The sequence below is a fragment of the Haliaeetus leucocephalus genome, unplaced genomic scaffold (genome assembly GCF_000737465.1).
Source record: "Haliaeetus leucocephalus isolate CR32 unplaced genomic scaffold, Haliaeetus_leucocephalus-4.0 Scaffold526, whole genome shotgun sequence".
In the NCBI taxonomy this organism is placed as follows: domain Eukaryota; kingdom Metazoa; phylum Chordata; class Aves; order Accipitriformes; family Accipitridae; genus Haliaeetus; species Haliaeetus leucocephalus.
Window position 1 is genome coordinate 1902389 of NW_010972962.1, and position 17653 is coordinate 1920041.

The 17653-nt window shown below is 36.8% G+C and overlaps 1 protein-coding gene across 1 annotated transcript in view; it reads left to right on the top strand.

Annotated features, from left to right (window-relative positions):
* Positions 1-17653, top strand: part of LPGAT1 (lysophosphatidylglycerol acyltransferase 1) — a 62237-nt gene that overhangs the window by 22908 nt on the left and 21676 nt on the right. Inside the window, exons 2-4 of the mRNA XM_010576425.1 lie at positions 4793-4911; positions 11340-11435; positions 14886-15159. Coding sequence (XP_010574727.1) covers positions 4793-4911; positions 11340-11435; positions 14886-15159 — 489 coding nt within the window. The remainder of the gene's footprint in view (positions 1-4792; positions 4912-11339; positions 11436-14885; positions 15160-17653) is intronic.

Sequence of the window (17653 nt, forward strand, 5' to 3'; positions counted from 1 at the left end):
AAAGCAGGGTTGCAACTTGCCAGACTCAAGTGCTTGAATATGAGAAGGAACATTTAAAACACAGAAACCTGGTTGTCATGAGTTGGTCACTATTGAATACCTAACAATAATGTTTGTTCTTTTAGAAAACAGGGTGGCTTTTGAGGAAGCAAAGGAGGCTTTCCATTAATAATGCCGTTTGTTACTGAAGGTTTTCAGGCGATTGACGAAAGGTGGTACTGTTCAGTTCTAAGTGTTGCCAACCTGCAACGTCTTGGAATAGGTTTTCTTGAAGTCTTGCCTCATGGATGCAAGTGGTTACAAGTGATCAGGAGAAAAATAAACTAAGGAGTGGGAGGTTCTGGAGTAAAAGTTCTTGACTTATCCAGTTTCTAGAGAAAGTTGTGAATATTGTGTGTAGGCTCAAATCTAAATGGCAAATAAAGTGGAAATCCAAATCAATTATGTTTACATATATCATAACTTTCAGGTGATTTATCTAGCTGTTTTATGGGTTTGGGATTTTTAATAATTATGATTAGAACACTTAAGAGGTTCCCTGACCTTGCCATAAAGCATCAGTCTTTTAATGTTTTTTATTTATGGGATTAATATGATAGCTTTTAGATTTGGATGATGCTAGTATGAGAATTTCATCTAGTTCCTTCACTGCCCACTTCCTAATGGCTGTTGAAATTCTGGGAGGAGGCTTTTATTATTTTTTTTTTTTGCTTTCCAATTCAGTGGAAAAATAAGAAGTTAAACTCAATACGTTTTGAAATAACAACCCCAAGTATTCATTAGAACTTAAGTTGTTAAGATGCCAATAAAATTTATACCGATTCTTACGGCACACACTGTAGTGAAACTATTAACCATAACGAAGAGGAGACTGTCAAAAATTTTAGAACACTTTTGTGTGTTTTAAAATGCAATATCACAAGTCATTCATAGTAATTGCTAGGCAGTTGCACAGAACACTAGACTGCCATTCTTGTCAGGTATATTCAAAAGTATAAAATAAATCTACTGAATTGTTAGTTAGCTGAGTAGTCATTTGCCCAGCCTAATAACATACTGCAATTAAAGTGCTTGTATATTTATTCATAGCATCGCTTACATGAACACAGTTATGTTAAGTACATGGTTACAAAGCAGTCAAGTGTTCTGAGAACTCTTAATAGCCATGTTTAGATGTGTAATAGTTCAGGAAAAACGTGGAAAAAACTCATTCATTGCTTTCATTTTCTTCTTTAAGGTCTGCAAGGACTAGCTCGTAAAAAGCTTGGTTTGCAGCTCGTTATATGAAATATTTTCTCGATGTTTTAGAGACTTGTGTACATCTTTGACTTATTGTTATAAGAGAAGGATAAATCTTTTCTGTTTTACGGTGCATGCAATTGCAAGTGAACTTGTCTTCATCCTTTCCTGGAGAAGCCTTTTGCTTACAGCACTAAATCTCAAATGAAGTATCTCTTACAGCTAAGCGACTTCTGTCTCAATCTTGTGGGTAAAAGATGACATTACTAATCAGGATTACTGGATTTTCTTGGTACCGAGACTACGGTGATTTCAAATTACCATGTTAAACTGATTTCCTGCTCTTTCCTTCCTATATGTTACTTCACTATGTTGAACTGCATTTGCAGAAATCTTAACTATTGCAAGGCTGTAGACACAGAACCGGTATCCTTATAAAATGTGTCCTGGCAATAGAAGAAGCCATGGAAGAATGTTTGCTGGTTTTCAGGCCCCTGAGTGACAAATACTTTTCTTTGAGCTGGTTTTTGTCTTGTCACAGTGGAGCAAAGCAGTGTGCCTGGTTCTGCTGCCATGCAGCTGAGGTTTTGATTTGAATGTTTTCAACTGCAGTGGAGGAAAGTAATAGCACAAGTATTTCTTAAAGCAAAAAGTGCTCCTTTTGAAAATTTCAGTGTGGTGAGAAAATCGAAGACGAGTATTTATTCCCCCCACTGAGAGTTTAAAGGGATACTGCAAACTTAAAATTCTAGATATTTGAGGGTTTTTCTTCTTCTTTAAAAAATTGTGGTAATGGCGGTGGTTTTTCTGCACACTTTTGTGGTTTGCTGTTCTATTTCCGATCCAGAAATGCTCTGTGAAGGACTTGCACGAACTGATTCTTTTCTCCTTGATAATCAGGTCAATCAATTGACCATAAAGCGTTATTAAGCACAAGAGACAGCCTGATTGCCTGAGGAGAAATGACAGAGGGAAAAGAAACTAGAAGATGTCCAGCTGATTCACTGTGATTTAATAACTTACTACCTGTCAGCTGAGCCCTGGAAGTTGAGCTATTAGCCTGGCCAATTGATAGATAAAATGAATTGAGTAAATAAATTAAAGAATTAAATAAAACTTTTTTTTTTACCTTGCATTTGGGGTAGGATAACAGAGCCCACCTTTTTACTACTTCTCAGCTGAAACTTGTTAGTGCATTGTAAGCTGGTTGTGTGTTTTTACCCTCTATTGTATTTAATGAGCAAGTAAAAGTGCTCTAGGTAACAGCAGAAGCTTTTTTCCTGTTTTTCTTTGGGGCCTAGCTGAAAGTTTCAAAGTCAGACGTTAGTCTTCATCTAGTATGCTAAAAATGTACTTTTTTGTAGCAAATCAAGCTTCATAAGTTCTCCTCTTTAGTTGTTTTCAATTGCATGCTACTTCTCATGGCTTACATTTTTCAGTCATGAACTTTATTTTAATCCTTTATTTTAAAATTAGATCTGTAAAACATTTTTGAAGATTAAAAACTGCTGAAGATTTTTAAACTGCTCTACAGCAGAAATTATTAGTAGTATAAATTGATAGGTCCCAGGGAAGTATCTATAGTAAAGTAATCCATTTTTTTCTCTGAGTGATCTAGAAATAAAATAATTTTATTTGGAAATAATTAGCTACTTGTGAGAAACCTTATTTTGCAGATGCTTAATGTATTTTGTACTCAGTTTTTATTACTTTTGGAAAGCCACAGTTCAGTAAGACTATTGCATATTGGCTACTTAATAAAAACAGTGAAAATAATTTCAAAATCAGTATGCGGTTGATTCATTTCCCTTTAAAACAATTCTTATTTCATCTTAGTTTCTTGCCTTGGGAGGTACTGCCATAGGTAGATATGTGAAATACTTGATAAGGAAGGTGCACAGTCAACAATGACTGCCATATCCAGGCATTTTCCAACTTCCATAGGGTCAGAGAGGGCATTGGAGGCAATCTGCACAATTGAGGAGGAGCGATAAAGGGGATCTTCCAAGTTCGCATTGAGAAAAATAAGAAAGGATCTGTGCTTAGCTTGCCCAGGGAAAGGAAAGGAGGTTGAATATTATGCAGTGAATAGTCCTCCCCACCTTCGTATCTCTAGTCTATTCTTATCTACTTGTGACCAAATACAGCATCTTTTTTTTTTTACTTTGTGTTCAAGGCTCAATTCAGTACTAATTTGGGAGCCATTAGAAAGTAATAGAAGTGGCAGTTTTCAAAGGTGTGATGCTAATTGGATTTCTGCAAGGACAGGGAAGCTATGCAGGGGTTATTGCTTCTTGTCTTCAGTGTGTAGCCTATTGCTTTTGCATCAGTTAAACCATTGCTTAAAAGACAGATAGTAGTAAAGTAATTAATTGTCCTGTGATGAGAGTTGTTCACTGTCTGGAGACCTGTTAATAACAGTATTAAAGATTCAGTAGTGGAAGTGAAATATTTCCTTTGATGTCAGAAATGAGAATAATAGCCAGTAAGAACCACTTAATATACTGAACAGAAAAATAATCATATCCTACATGCATGGGCAACACATCTTACTTTTCCTTTTCAGCTTCATAGAGCTACTTTGCCTGCCCATCTTTTCCCTTTACCCTGCATTGCAATAACCATCCCTTTTACTGAAGAGGGCCGGACTTGACTTGCTTGTCTCTTTGCCCCAGTGACAGCATTAGGTGTATTCTGCTCTTTAATTTACAACAGACTTTCTTCTAGTTTTCCACCCTGCGTTTTTCTTTGGGAGGCAGTCTTGTCTTTCTCTCTTTAGTTACTTTGTGATGATGGAACTAGCAATTTTAACTCCTTTTCCTCACCTAAGCATATTTTTGCTAGTCAGTGTAAATGTTGGATGATCAACAGCTGTAGCTTCCTCCTGACATTATTCTTGCCACTGGAGTATCTGGTCTCTGGTCTACAAAATAGTGACTAATAGTTTCTGTCATCTGAGCAGCATTTTCTGAACCCACTTTCTTGCCTATAGCCAGCTTGTTTAGATTTGAATTACTGAGTTGGTTTAATGTAGCATTTTAAACCTAATGATCCAACTACAGGATTTTTGTTTTGCGTTTACCAGAGTAGTTTAATAATAGTAAGTGTAGAAGTGAAACAAACTTGCTAAGTTTAAAAAAACAACAAAAACCTGTTTTGACAATATGCTTTTTTTTAATCTAATGAAGTGAGACAGTTGAATTTCAAAGCTGCGTCAAAAGCTTATGTAATTTTGAGACCCTAAATATAGAATAGTGTAATGACACAAAAAGATCAATCTCTGTGCATATGTTCTAGTAGAGTATTTTTGTTTTGTTCTTACTCTGTGCATGCAGTTTAAAACTAAGCTGGATACCCTCTGCTTGGAAAAATGGTCTTGCTAATATTCCTATCTTATGCTATGTGCCAATTTAAATTGACATGTAGCATGTAGGTTTCTTTATTATAATTGTCTGGGTGTGGGGGTCTTTGGGGTTTTTGTTTTGTTGCTAGTAAAATTTCCATATGGTCATTGTAAAATTTACCTTTTAATTTTACTTTTTTTTTTTAATAGTAGTGGAATGGGGTGATGATGTTAAAGCAGTGTCAGAAGATGAAGCCATGGTGCTGGTGAACCATCAAGCAACGGGTGACGTCTGCACTCTGATGATGTGCCTTCAGGATAAAGGCACGGTAGGCTACAGCCGGGGAGTGGGATAGCTTCTGTGTATGCGATCTGTTACCTTGGGTGTGCTTGCATCTATGTGTGGTACTGATGACTGACTTTTGTGTGTTAATCCACCATATAATCTCAAGGCCTTGAATAGGAAGCTTTTTGTTTAGATTTGGCTTAATGTGACAGCCAGTAGCTTGGAGCAGGTTTTAGACCATAAATGTTGCCTTTGAAGAAGGTCAAATACAAGCTGAGTTAGTGTGCATCCAGTCTAGGTTAACATAGAGTGAAGCAGATCTCCTTGCAGGTAATCATGTACTTGACTTTTTCCTCTCACCTCATGCCCTTGTGCAGCTCATGCCAGCTTTGCTCAAACCAACACAGGTCTAGCTTCTTGGTTACGACTTTATTCCAGCATGGGATTTTTCTCAAAGTTCGAAGCAAGTTCTGTATGGGATTTTGGTAGGAGTTAAGAAACTGAAAGCGACTTCCCTATGAGGGCATGTCCAAGCTAAGGTCAAAATTGCTTGAGCTCTTATTTCACAAACTCTTAAGGATTTCTTGGTGAGAAGTGCAACTAATGTCAATTGTTTCACCCGTTGCTGTTCAGAAGATTCGCATCTAGGGAGTGTAGTGCTGAAAACCTACGAGTATGGGATCTAAACAGGAATTGAGATTTGTGTGCAAATTGGGAGGAAGGGGGTGTGTATGATTAGGCTACAAAGGGTGGGAAACATACCTGGCAAGCTGAAAAAGTGCATCAGCTGTGTGTGTCTCTTAGTGTTGTCTTCTCTCTTGAGACCATATGGTGAAGAAACAAGGAGAACAACAACTGCTTTTTGTTGCATCTGCACAACTTCTAACTGGCACTGTTTTTCTTAGTGTATATTAATATCTCTACCAGTGATGTAACTTTTTTTTTAGAGATTTTTCCAGGTCTTTCTTACGACAGCAGAGCTGATTTAAAAAAAAATTAAAAATAATTCAAACCAAACTCAAAAGAGAAAGTATGAAAATGCCACTCAAGGTTGAGCAGAGACTAATTTCTTTCTTTCTACTGTAGCCTAGAGAAGACTGTGTTTTAAAAGTACTTTTAATTGCTTTAATTTCTTTAGGAATTGAGGAAGTTAGGTATATATGGTATTCTGTACTGTACCCCAATGAGCAGAATGACAGAATAAACACTCTTTAATTCCCTTCATCAAAATTATGCATAGGACAATCTTGTGATAAAGATAGGACTGTGAGGGTGTAGTCCTGTGGATATGTATTGCATATAATCATGACTAGTGATGTCCCAGGTGTTTCAAATATTGCAGAGCTTCATTGACTCATGTATGTATACTAGTGTATATATAAATCTAAGCGGTATTTATCCTGTTTGACTCCATAGGTAAAAAGTTTCAGTCAAGACAGAGTAAATTTCATTGAACGTAGAAGGTGTTAAAAATGGAGGAAGGCATTGAGGTGGCAAATAATCTTCACTATGGAAACTGTTAGGTTTGTGGGTCTTTCGAAAAGCAAAACATCCTTAAAATCACTGTTTTTTCCCTTAAATAATTGCAGTCATTGCTCTTGGAATATACCTGTCCAGAGCCTAGCATGGCTTTAGTGTTTTTAGCTCATAAAGAAATAAAAAAATGTACAAGCTTCAACACATGCTTAAAATACAGCATGAGTAGTACAAGTGGCTAAAAATAATGAGGAAGATCAGGATAGTTTATCCTTGATAGAACTGGCTGAATCAGGTGTTTTTAAATAGCATGCTTCATATTTCTGAACAGAAGAGAATTGTCTTTATTTTGAGTGACTGTGAAACCACTAGAGAAAAAAAAAACCCAAACATACCTGTCCAAAAGAAATCATTATACAATAGGCAACTGTTTAAATTAGGTGATTTTATTTAAATACAGTTTACATTTAACATGGAGTCCTTCACAACCTTGATACTCATCTGTTAGTAACAAGATAGCAATTTCCAATAATTTTTTATTTTGTTTAGAATGGTTAAGCTGCACTAATTCCTAAACACTTTACCACTCAGACAATACTTTTTAGCTCTCAAAGTATTTTGTGAAGGTGAAAAGCTCACTTCCATTTCACATGGAAGGACATACAAAGAAGTAAAATAGCGTACCAAAGGCAGCCTTTCAGAGGTGATGGTGCAGTGGCAGAACTAGGAAAACCTTCCTCCTGTGGCAGGCTGTCATTTCTATTGCTTGCTTTTGCCAGCCATTGCAGGCTGAAACCAGATGTAATCTGCAAACACTTACTGTTTAATGCTGCTTTTTAAAAAAATGTTAAAAAAATCAAAATGTTTTCGTATCTTAAATGTTAAAATTGTATAAAAAAAAATCACAAGTCTTTCATTTAAAGTTTCTGTGCAGTGAGGTAGAATACTGAAATGTTCTTGCAACTTGACAATGTTTCCTAAGGGCCATGTCAGGAAATGTGATGGTATTTTTTCTAGTATTTTATGAAATCTTATATACAAATGATCGTGTAGCCTATCTGTTTTAAGCAAATTTAATCTCACTAAGCAGTAAGCTAAAATACATGTGTTAAGACGCTTCTTGTCTTTCACATTCACTTAATGTGAATAAGGAAAACATGATCTCTTATTAGGGAGTGGAACTTAGCTAAAAGTTGTAATTTTAATGGAAGGACTGGACTGGTATTGCTCGACTAATACATGTTGCCATAAGATAAGCCACACAGAGCAAGGTTTCAGCTGAATCGGAAGTGAGCTAATTACACTTTTTATATAGTTCAAGAAATTGTTCCAATTTGTTTGTGAAAGTAAGTGTTAAAACAAACTTAGTTAGTTGGGGTCTCATAAACATTAAAGGTTATGTGTTTAACAAAGAGAAGTAGGTTAAAATGCTGCTCTTACTGCTTTCTGACTGGATCAGGACTGATAAATGTGGCTATTTTTTATGATTTAGAGCAGAAAGCAGCACCAGGAAGGGTGCAGTGGAGAGGAAAAAGTAGAGCTTGCGGCTGTTTGAGTGCAAATTTCAAGACATGCGTTCCTAGGTTTCATTGTTAAGTTAGAGGTGCTTGAAAGATGTAAGTCAGTCTCTTCAGGTTGCTTTGTTATGAAATCTGTGTAGAGTGAAATGAAAGTGGGCCTGAGAATAGGAGGCACCTAGATTTTTTTATAAAATTGGTAAAAGATTTTTCTAAGTCTGAACTTCTTTAAGCAGGAAGAATGAAGCAAAAAGTACCTGAAACGGCATCCAAAATTTCTTTCAATCCATAAACAACTATGAATCTGTGCTCAAAATACTTCTGAATGTCTTTGCTTAAACCTCCTTGAAATGTAAGTGATATGAGACTCATCTGATAAGCGTTGTTTTGTTCCTGAGGATACTAAATGGAAGAGCCACCACCAATATCTTGTAGTGTCATCTGTTCTGCCCTTGGTAGCAGAGCAGAATGAATATCCATTAATCTAGTTTGCCGTTTAATTGCAATTGCAAACAAGATAATTGCATCCTATTCTTTGAACTCCTCCTTTTTGATTTTGTTAGATTGTGTGTATATATTTATTAATACATAAAAATATTTCCTCTTTGTATTTCTTACCAGTGCCTAGGTTTATAGGCAAATTTGTAATCTGTGAGCTCTGGAGTTTGTCTCTTTGTAGCTCGCTTGCAGCAAACTGCCCGTATGTTTTGTCTTACTTACAACTTGTATGTCACACTGATCTTTGACATGATTGCATCACCCCTTCTCAAAAAGACTGAGGAAGTCCAGGGATGCTAGTTAGAAGCCCTGCCTGTGTCACCTAAAACATGGTGAGATGGACTTCAGAGTCTGCAGAGCAATGATCAACTTTCAGGATAAACCTACCATCATCTAAATAAAAAGACAAAAGTGGTATTGGAAGAGAGAAGCACTAGCATTGCTGGGCAAGAGTTCTTCCTCCAGCATTGCTGTAGAACATCTAGGGAACAATGTTGATTCCTCAAAAGACACAAACCTTTTCTTTTCAGGGAAGCAGATTATTAAGCTTGCTTATCTGCTGCAGTAAAATAGATTATGTTGGTTTAACTTCTGCTTGATATAATAGAACAATAATCATCAAAATGCCAAAGTAGTAGATGAACACTGACAGTCATATGGGTACTGCTGCAGGCTAAATCATCATCAGTGGAATTTTGGTGGTGTTTTTATCAAAGGATATGGTTCCCTACACTAGCCTGTCATCTTTGGGCTGGTGCGTGGGCATGAACTTGCGATATTCTAGTGCCTTGAAGAGCAATAACACCTCTCAGTGATGCTTTTTTTAACTCTTGTCCTTAGGGCATACCTTTTCTTTTTTTTCCCCTTCCCAAGGCTTTCTAATTTACTGAAATGGAAAGAATGTCAATCTCTGCAGAGAAGAATTTTTGCTTTAGGAGCCTCTTTTATTTAACAAAGGCCTGGGGATAGCTGTATGAGAAACCATTTCACCAATATTATTTTCAAGTGGTGAGTTACATCTAGGAACTAATTTTTCTTTTATCACTCACAAATACGTAATGTGTCTTTGTTCCCTTAGATGTAGCATCCAGTGAGAAATATCACTGGCAGACAGGAAAGGATACTAGCACGTCACAGAGAAGAAATGGATGCTTGTTTCCACAGCAAAACCTCCGATATCTTTGAGAGCTGTCCTTTTCTCCCAGGCATGGTTTCCTTTTCCACTTCCAGTGATGCTAGAGGGTCCAGAAATGGGTGCTGTTGCATTATCCAAGATCTTCAAATAGAAAGTTTGCTAGTATGAAAAAAACACAAAAGTTGAGGTGTTCTTAATGTGCTCTTAGGCAAGGATAGCTACTTTCTAAATGTGACATTCAGATTTTGCTGGAAGATCAGCTATATGTCTAAGGCAATAAAGTATCTTAAACGTTCTTTGGCAGGTATGTTCTTGCAAGTGTGGAAAAATTTCACTTTGCTGAGCATCCGGCCACAGTTGTTTAAGAAACAGGGTATGTGACAGTTACCTTCCTCCAAATATATAACCCAGGATTCATTTATAGCTTCTGTGGTCAAAAGGGAGAATAGGTAATCAGAGCACTCCAAGAGATGATTAGATTTCTTTGGAAGAAAGACTTACTGATACATGCAATTCTAGATGCAAATTGCAAATTATCGAGCTGCTTTTACAAAACAGAATTCCTTCGTGAAATATGATCTGCTTTCTACAAATTCCACCTAGACATGTGAAGATGTGAAAAGAGGTAAAAGCCACCATCTTTCACTGTATCAAACTATTTTGTTAGAAGTATTGTTGAAAGCATGGATGTGGATTCTGAGTATTTCTGTTACTGTGCAAGCTTCTGGTGTTTGGAGAGAAGTGTAGAGTACACTTTAGCAGTAGATGTAATCAACTAATACATGAACAATATATTGTATTTTCTAGAGGAAATCTGTATTTCTTAGACTGCGTTCTTTGTGCCTTTGCCTCAAATTATGCGTCTTGGACAACTGAAAGATGCCAAGCAGAACGTGCCTGTTTAAGATTCAAAAAATGATCTTCTGACTACCAGAGAAATGTCGTGGTTCTCCATATCGTTTTTTGATAGTGATAAATGGAAGAGACACTGGATTTTCCAGCTGTAAAGAGCCAATTCCTACCCCTCTCAAAATCTACATGTAGGTGTACATGTAGAGCTATAGCGATCTCCTTGTGAGAGAAGCTTTTCCCTTCTGTTACTTACATCTTCTGGAGTAATTCTATTTTAAATCTCAAAGAACTGAACTGCTGTAGTGTCTGCCTTCTGTCCTGTAAGAGGTGATGGTCAAAGAGAATCTAACGTCTCAACCTCTGTTTTTGCCTTCTCACCGTGCTTCTTTGCCGGGACAAGGAGCATGACTTAATGAAATTCTCAGGGCTGCATGTGACTACTCTGCCATGAGAGAAATCGGTAATGGCATGTGGGCGGTAGACAGGTCTCAGTGAATGCTGCTGTTCGAAGATGGAGTAAGCATGTATGGAGCATGTGCACATCAGAAGCACAAGAACAACATGATCTCATCCCCAAAATCACCAAGTACAAAAAAATATAAGGAAACGTAGTTTTGTGGTAGACATAAACCAGCTGGAGATTTCAAATACAGATCTGTATTGTTTTGTGTACTTTAACAAACATTAAAAATGGTTTTAGTTTGCAACTGGCTTAAAATTGTGGTGGTATGTCAATAAGAAGCATTACACTACTTGTGTGAGAAGACAGAGTAGAACTTACTCTAGCATACGGCTAATAGTATAGAAGTGTGTATTATATTACAAAAAGGCAGCTATTTAATCCTACTCTTGAGGGAGAAGTGTAGCACTTGTGCCACTTTATACTTTTGGGCAAAAAAGACTTTATATTTGCTAGTTTTATTGCTGTTGCAAGGGTGACAAGAATGTGACCGGTTTGATATTTACTAAACTTTTTTTTTTTAAACTTTTCAGGTTGTCCGTCAGATGATGTGGCTCATGGATCATATTTTTAAGTATACAAATTTTGGCATTGTGTCTCTAATCCATGGAGATTTCTTTATAAGACAGGTAAATGGAAACACGAAATAGTGCTTTGATTATCCTTATATTTGGAACATTGTGGTGTTATGGGACTTACTGATTACCTCCTGGATTGTTTGCAAGATGAAATAACTATGCTGTAATGTGTGTATTTGGGTAGAGTTTTGTTCTGAAGCGGCTTTTTTTCCAAGCTTATTTTATTATTTGCCTAGACATGAATGTTTACAGAACCCAATTATGATGTGAGCCTTTTATGAGAGGTGTACAAGCAAAGTACATAAGCAGTCCTTTTTGTCTCTCCACTTCTGACTGCCCATTGTTAGCACCTCTCTTCTTTCCTTAGTGACCTTGAAACTGTGCAATGAGTCTGGTTAGGTCACTGTTCTGACTGTCAAAGTTTCAGATAAGGAAAGACAGGACCAACCCTTTTTGATGGTGACATGGTAGTAGACCAGTTTAAGGTGGTAATGGACCTGCATAATAGTAATTAATTGATTCTTGAAGGTTAATTATTATTTGAGCATCAGGAAAGAATGTGTGTTGAGCTCAGCATCTCAAATGTTAAGGAGTGAAAACCTCAGATTATTTCTTACAATTTGAGGTTTTTTTTGTTGTTTGGTAGCTGTTGATCAAACTACACTGTAAAAGTAGAAACTTGGAAGTACAATGGTAAGCGTGAACCTGCTGCCATTTATGTGAACTGTGACATCTAGCATACACATTTCTTTGCTCTCCTTGTTTTTATTTGTCTGGACTTAAAATGTATGGGCAGCCAGAGAGAATTAATGAATTTTCAGTTTACAGAGAAAGAGAAGCTAATTTACTCAGAACGAAATAAATAAATACTTAATCACAGCTATGCTCAGCTAAAGTGAGATTCCTTGCTAAGACTAGAGGCATGGTTAGAAAACCTCAGGCAAAATTAGATAATGAAATAAAGGTCCCTAGAGATACACAACTGTGTATTCTGAGAGTATGGAAAGGAACAGGGTTTGACACTTTGTAAAATATAAATTATTTCGGTATTTAAAATTCACAAGATACAAATTTTGAGGTACACACGGCTGTCAGCTTGTTAATTGTAATTTCTGAATGTGGTGTTGCAATTCCAGTTACAAAACCACACCATTACTGAGCTGCAAAAACTAAGGCTTGTCCTCATTTTTGTAAAGTGGCTGAGATATACCTCACAAATAAAATAATGTCATCATGAGTCTAAATACAAACCAACTGAAAAGAAAATGTTTCTTGGCTGTTAATTAGCCTTTGGATGTAGCAAAAACACTTAAGGTGAGTGAGTAATGATCCTTTGCCTAACTATAGAAAGGCTCTAGTAATATTTGGATGAGCAAATACTTCATTTTTTTCCCTGTAAAATAAAGTAACTTGATCATGGTACAATACATCCTATTTGTTAAAAATGTATGTTAGCCTCATTTTCATGAGCAGCACCAATGGCAGTTTCAGGAACACTTCTGAGGTCTACCAGAAGTTGACTAGTGTTTTCTCTTCTCCCATTGAAAAGTTTACTGGAAACCAAGAGTGTCAGTAACTTGCCACATTGGTGATGCAAAGTGCATGGCATGGCATCCTAAAGAATTTGTCAGCAGTCCGCTGCTACCTGTTTTCTTTCCTCTAAAGGAAAGAAGGCTGAGACCGTTCCCTGTGATAGTGATCAACTAGCCATGGTCTTCAAGAATTGGTTGTATTGGTTGTATTAAGGATCTGCTTCTGCTATGACTTACTTTCTCTTCTTTCTGGACAGTATGTTAATTGCATTTTATTTTCCAGGACTCTTCAGTATTCCGCTAGTCACAGTTGCTTTTAAACACTCCCCTCTTTCCCATTAGTCCAGTAGATTTTCCTGTATCACAGCAGCATCTTAAACCTCACGGCATTTGCTAAACGGCAATTTATCCACCAGTCGCATTCATTAGGTTTGTTTAGGTTTTGGAGAGGTTTAATATCTAATGTGTGAAAAGTTTGTTGTTGGCTGCTGGTTTTTTTAACTATTGTGCTATCCTGGAGTCCTGTGGTCTGGTGGGAAAGGACTGTTTTAACTGAGGAACTTCTGTATTGCTCTTTAATTACATTAATATGAGCAGGCAGAGGTTTTTCTTTCCCTTTCATGAGGTAAGTTGGAAGTAATTGCAATTGTGAGATTTCAAAATCTAGGAGAAACACTTTCACAAAACTTGTCTTCAGTAAAATACTGTTTCTTGTTGTCTTCCACTCAACCCCACTCTTTCCCTCTTCCCTGCCAAAAAAAACCACCAGAGTGGAAGGTTTGTGGCAGTTCTGTTGTCATTTCAGAGAATTAAAATCACCTCTGCTGAGGGATGCTTAAATTTTGGGCTCCCGTGTCTTTTGAGTGATTTGGCAAAGTCACTTTGGAGCACTCAAAAATAATAATTGACGTAAACTAATTACTGTGAAAATTTGGGTAGCTTGCTCTTGCTGTGTGTGGAAGTGGGAAGATAATAGATTGTTGTTTAAGATACTGAAGATATTTCTGCAGTAATTAAGGACAGATCTTACTGTCTTAAGTGAAAAAGTTGTGCTAGTACATCAAAGAGGAGAAATGAATTAAGGTTATTGTGGGTTTTGGTGGGTTTGTTTTTTTCTCTTCCCCTTGGTCCGTCAGGTTTAATTACCACCTGGATATATCGTATATACAGCTAATTATCAAACTAGAAGCTGGTGTCATACAATATCTTGTTGGCTAGGGCATCTCATTTTTATTGTTGTAGCTTTCTTTAAGTTTACGCAAATAAAATCACTTCCTACTCCGCAGTTTCTCTTAGAGGAAGAAAACCTGTAAATATCACAGCCCAGTACTTTCCCCCCACCCCCAAACAATAAGTATTTCCATCAGTGTGCTGATTTCAGTTGAGACTAAGCATTCAAGCAGTGCAGATTTTGGAAAAATCTGTGTTTCTGCTGTGGTAACCAAACTCAAGCCCGGTCTCGAGGTCCAGCTGTGTCTTCTGCTACCTCTGCTATTCTAATATGGGATGTGGGGAGAGATGTGTAGAAGATACATAAGCAAAGATGCTGTTTGGCTTGCAGAAATTACTGACAATATATGAACCTCCAAATCATAGCTTGACCCTTAGATTGTCTTTGCAGAATTTGGTTTAGCAAATTCAGCTTGGAACCCAGGACCAACTAGGGAATTCTGTAAATACATCCTCCTGTTACGTGGAGTTCCCGTTTACAGTCTAGATGCTGCTCTTGCAGAGAAGTCTTCAAATTGGGAGCTTCATTCTCAATTTCAAGGGCTTTTTTTCAGCCTTTCTGTAAAGTGGCATTAACTCAGCCACCAGTGGGTACTCTGGGAACATTGTTTTGTGTTGTCATAAAGGCTTATTTGTATCTCTGAAAAGAGAGAGAAGTCATAGAAATGTAATAATTATCTGTCTTAATGTCATCTCTTTTAAGCATTCATTTTATTTAGGTAATGTTTTATCCTTATAGGGAAGAGCACACCGTGACCAGCAGCTTGTGTTACTCAAGGAGCATCTAGAAAAATATTACAGGAGTCGTAATCGGAAATGGATTGTTTTATTTCCAGAGGGTGGCTTTCTTAGGAAAAGGAGAGAAACAAGCCAGGCATTTGCCAAGAAAAACAATTTGCCATTTCTTAAACATGTCACCCTGCCGAGACTTGGAGCAACACAAGTAATTCTGAAAACGCTTGTAGCACCGCAAGAAAATGGAACTCCAGCAGGTAGAGATGCTGTGATAAAAGGTAAAGACCACTTCAGTCTTGTGGATAAAAAGCAAATTGAATATCCAAGATTTGAGTTAAGCAAAACATCTTGTGTTGAATTGGACTCTTTAAATGTCAAACACATCCATAAAGCACCATCATATTTATATAAATGTTTTCATATTTGCTTTTAGTTCCATTAAGTTTTTTTTTTATGTTGAGACACACAAAAAAAGAAAACTTTAGTTTTAATTTGATTTAGTCTACAGTGTGGCTTCATGAATGTTTGTCTTGGTACATGTGATGGGTAGAGCAGGTACTGGAATGAGCACCCAGAGTGGGCAAGAAGGTGGGCTTCTCCTTTCAGCACGATTGATGAGTTGCACTGGTTTATGGTAGTATGGAACTATAGTAAAAGTATTTCTGGAATATGCACCATGTTCAAATTTTTATTCCTGGCTTTAAAAGTTTCTTTGCATTCAGTACTGTATACTTCATTCCTCTTCTTGAACTCTTTTCTATTGAGTTCTTCTATTCTCTACAGATTTTTATGATGATTGTCCCCTTTGTTGCTGGAGTTAACTGTCACTGATGACTAGATTTGAAGGATTGTTTTGGCTGTCTTATGTTAGAAGAGTTTGAAGGAGTAAGAATATTACTGTTCTGGGATGCCTGGGCTATAGGGGAGAGTATAGCTGGGATATAGATAATGCACTAGTTATGGGACTTGGTGCTTTTAGTCTCTCAATTTTTAAATTTAACTATTTCATTCATTCAGAGAGCAGGGTTAGATCTTACTTAACCTAGTTGTGGATTTCTGCTACTTAATATAGAAACAATGGATTTCAAGGGTTGTGGTGGTTTCTTATTAATGGGTGGTGCTGGTATTTCCATAGCCAAATTATTATAATCATTTAGCAGTTCAAACCAAAGATCCATCCTAATGAAGCCACATATGCAGATTACTTTGGATTTTTTCTATGCTGAAGTTCAAATTTCAGGGTTAGCAGGAAGCCTCATGCAGAAGTTGCTTCAGATTTTTAGTTCTGCAGTTAATCTTGTGAACATAGGAAATTAATGGAGATTATGTTCTTGCAGGAGTGGAGGGAAGATTTTTAAATGAACTGAAAATCAAGCTGAAGAATGCATCAGAATGTTTCCTTTCTGGCTACATTCAGAAAAGAAAGCCCCTGTTGTCTTAGGAGATTTTAGGTTTAAAAGAGAAACAGAATACCTTAGTCCTTGTTAACAGTTATTTTTTTTAAGGAGAAAAACTTGGCCTCTTCCTGTTTTATTTATTCCTGTCTCAAAGGCAAAAAGGTACGAAAAGTAAGAAGTTCCCCAAATGTGAGTTACAGGCCTTCTAATTCTGGAACGGGACCGAAAGCAGTCATCAAATACCAATTTTATATTTTCATACTCTTAGATTGCTATGAACTTAGCTGGCTTTTTTTTTTTTAAGAGTGGCATGATTCAGACTCTGGAGAAATGAGCATTTGGTAGTAGTTGACCTAATTGGGTACTAAAATAAAGGAATTGTCTCAGAAATACAGTGGAACCACATCTGTCCATCCTACTCAAAAGACAGAAGGCAAGATAAGTAGGCAAAAATAGGAAAGAAATGTGTGGGTTTAGCTATCATTCTTTCAGAGTAATGGACATGAAAACATAATTAAAAGGATGAAAAAGAGAAGTGAAAGTAAATTTTTTTTTTTAATGCTACAAAAGAGTAGTATTTGATACATATGAAGCTGGGGTATTTTAAAGTCCTCTCTTCTAAGCTCACAAAAATGTTTCTAGCATGGTAAAACTTCTCTTTCAGAGATGTACAAAAGGTTAATTCTTGATCTATATCTTGTAAAAAAGACTCTTCCTCTAATCTTCTGCCTTTCAAATGCTTTTACTGTACTCTTGCCACTTCAGAAAATTTTTGAAGAATGTTCAGTTAGGTATAATTGTATAAATTGATAAGGTTATATTATAAAGTTAGAAGCTTAACGAGTTAGTGATCATCTTTACTTTTTCTCTTTTATCTTTCCCTTCTTTTAACCACATGAAAAAACCTGGTTCAGCGATACTTGCCTGTGTCCTCTTTGGGTTACCATCGAGTTGTGGGTGCTAGAAGTGGTATATACAGTAAAGGTTTCACCAGTGTCTTGCATAGAGAATGCATATAAACTTTTTGTACATTGTTACTGTACTCCTTTGCTTGGGAAGTGGCTTTGTGTGTCAGTAGCATCACACTTGAACTTCATGGTTCACTGAAAACATTTTTCCTCTGCACCACTTCTTGTGCTTTACACTGTCTTATTTAACAATGTTCCTGGTGCCCTGGGTTACCAAGTTATTCAGCTTACTCTAATAAGCTTTCTTCTCCATTATTTATCATTCTCTCAATCTTTTTGTTACCACCAAGCTTTACTGATAATGATGGGGGTGCACCTCCCCCCCCCACCTGATTTTAGTTAAATTGGTTTATAGATTAAGAGTAACTCCTCATCATCAAAAATTATGTTCCCTTCCTGTTGAGTTT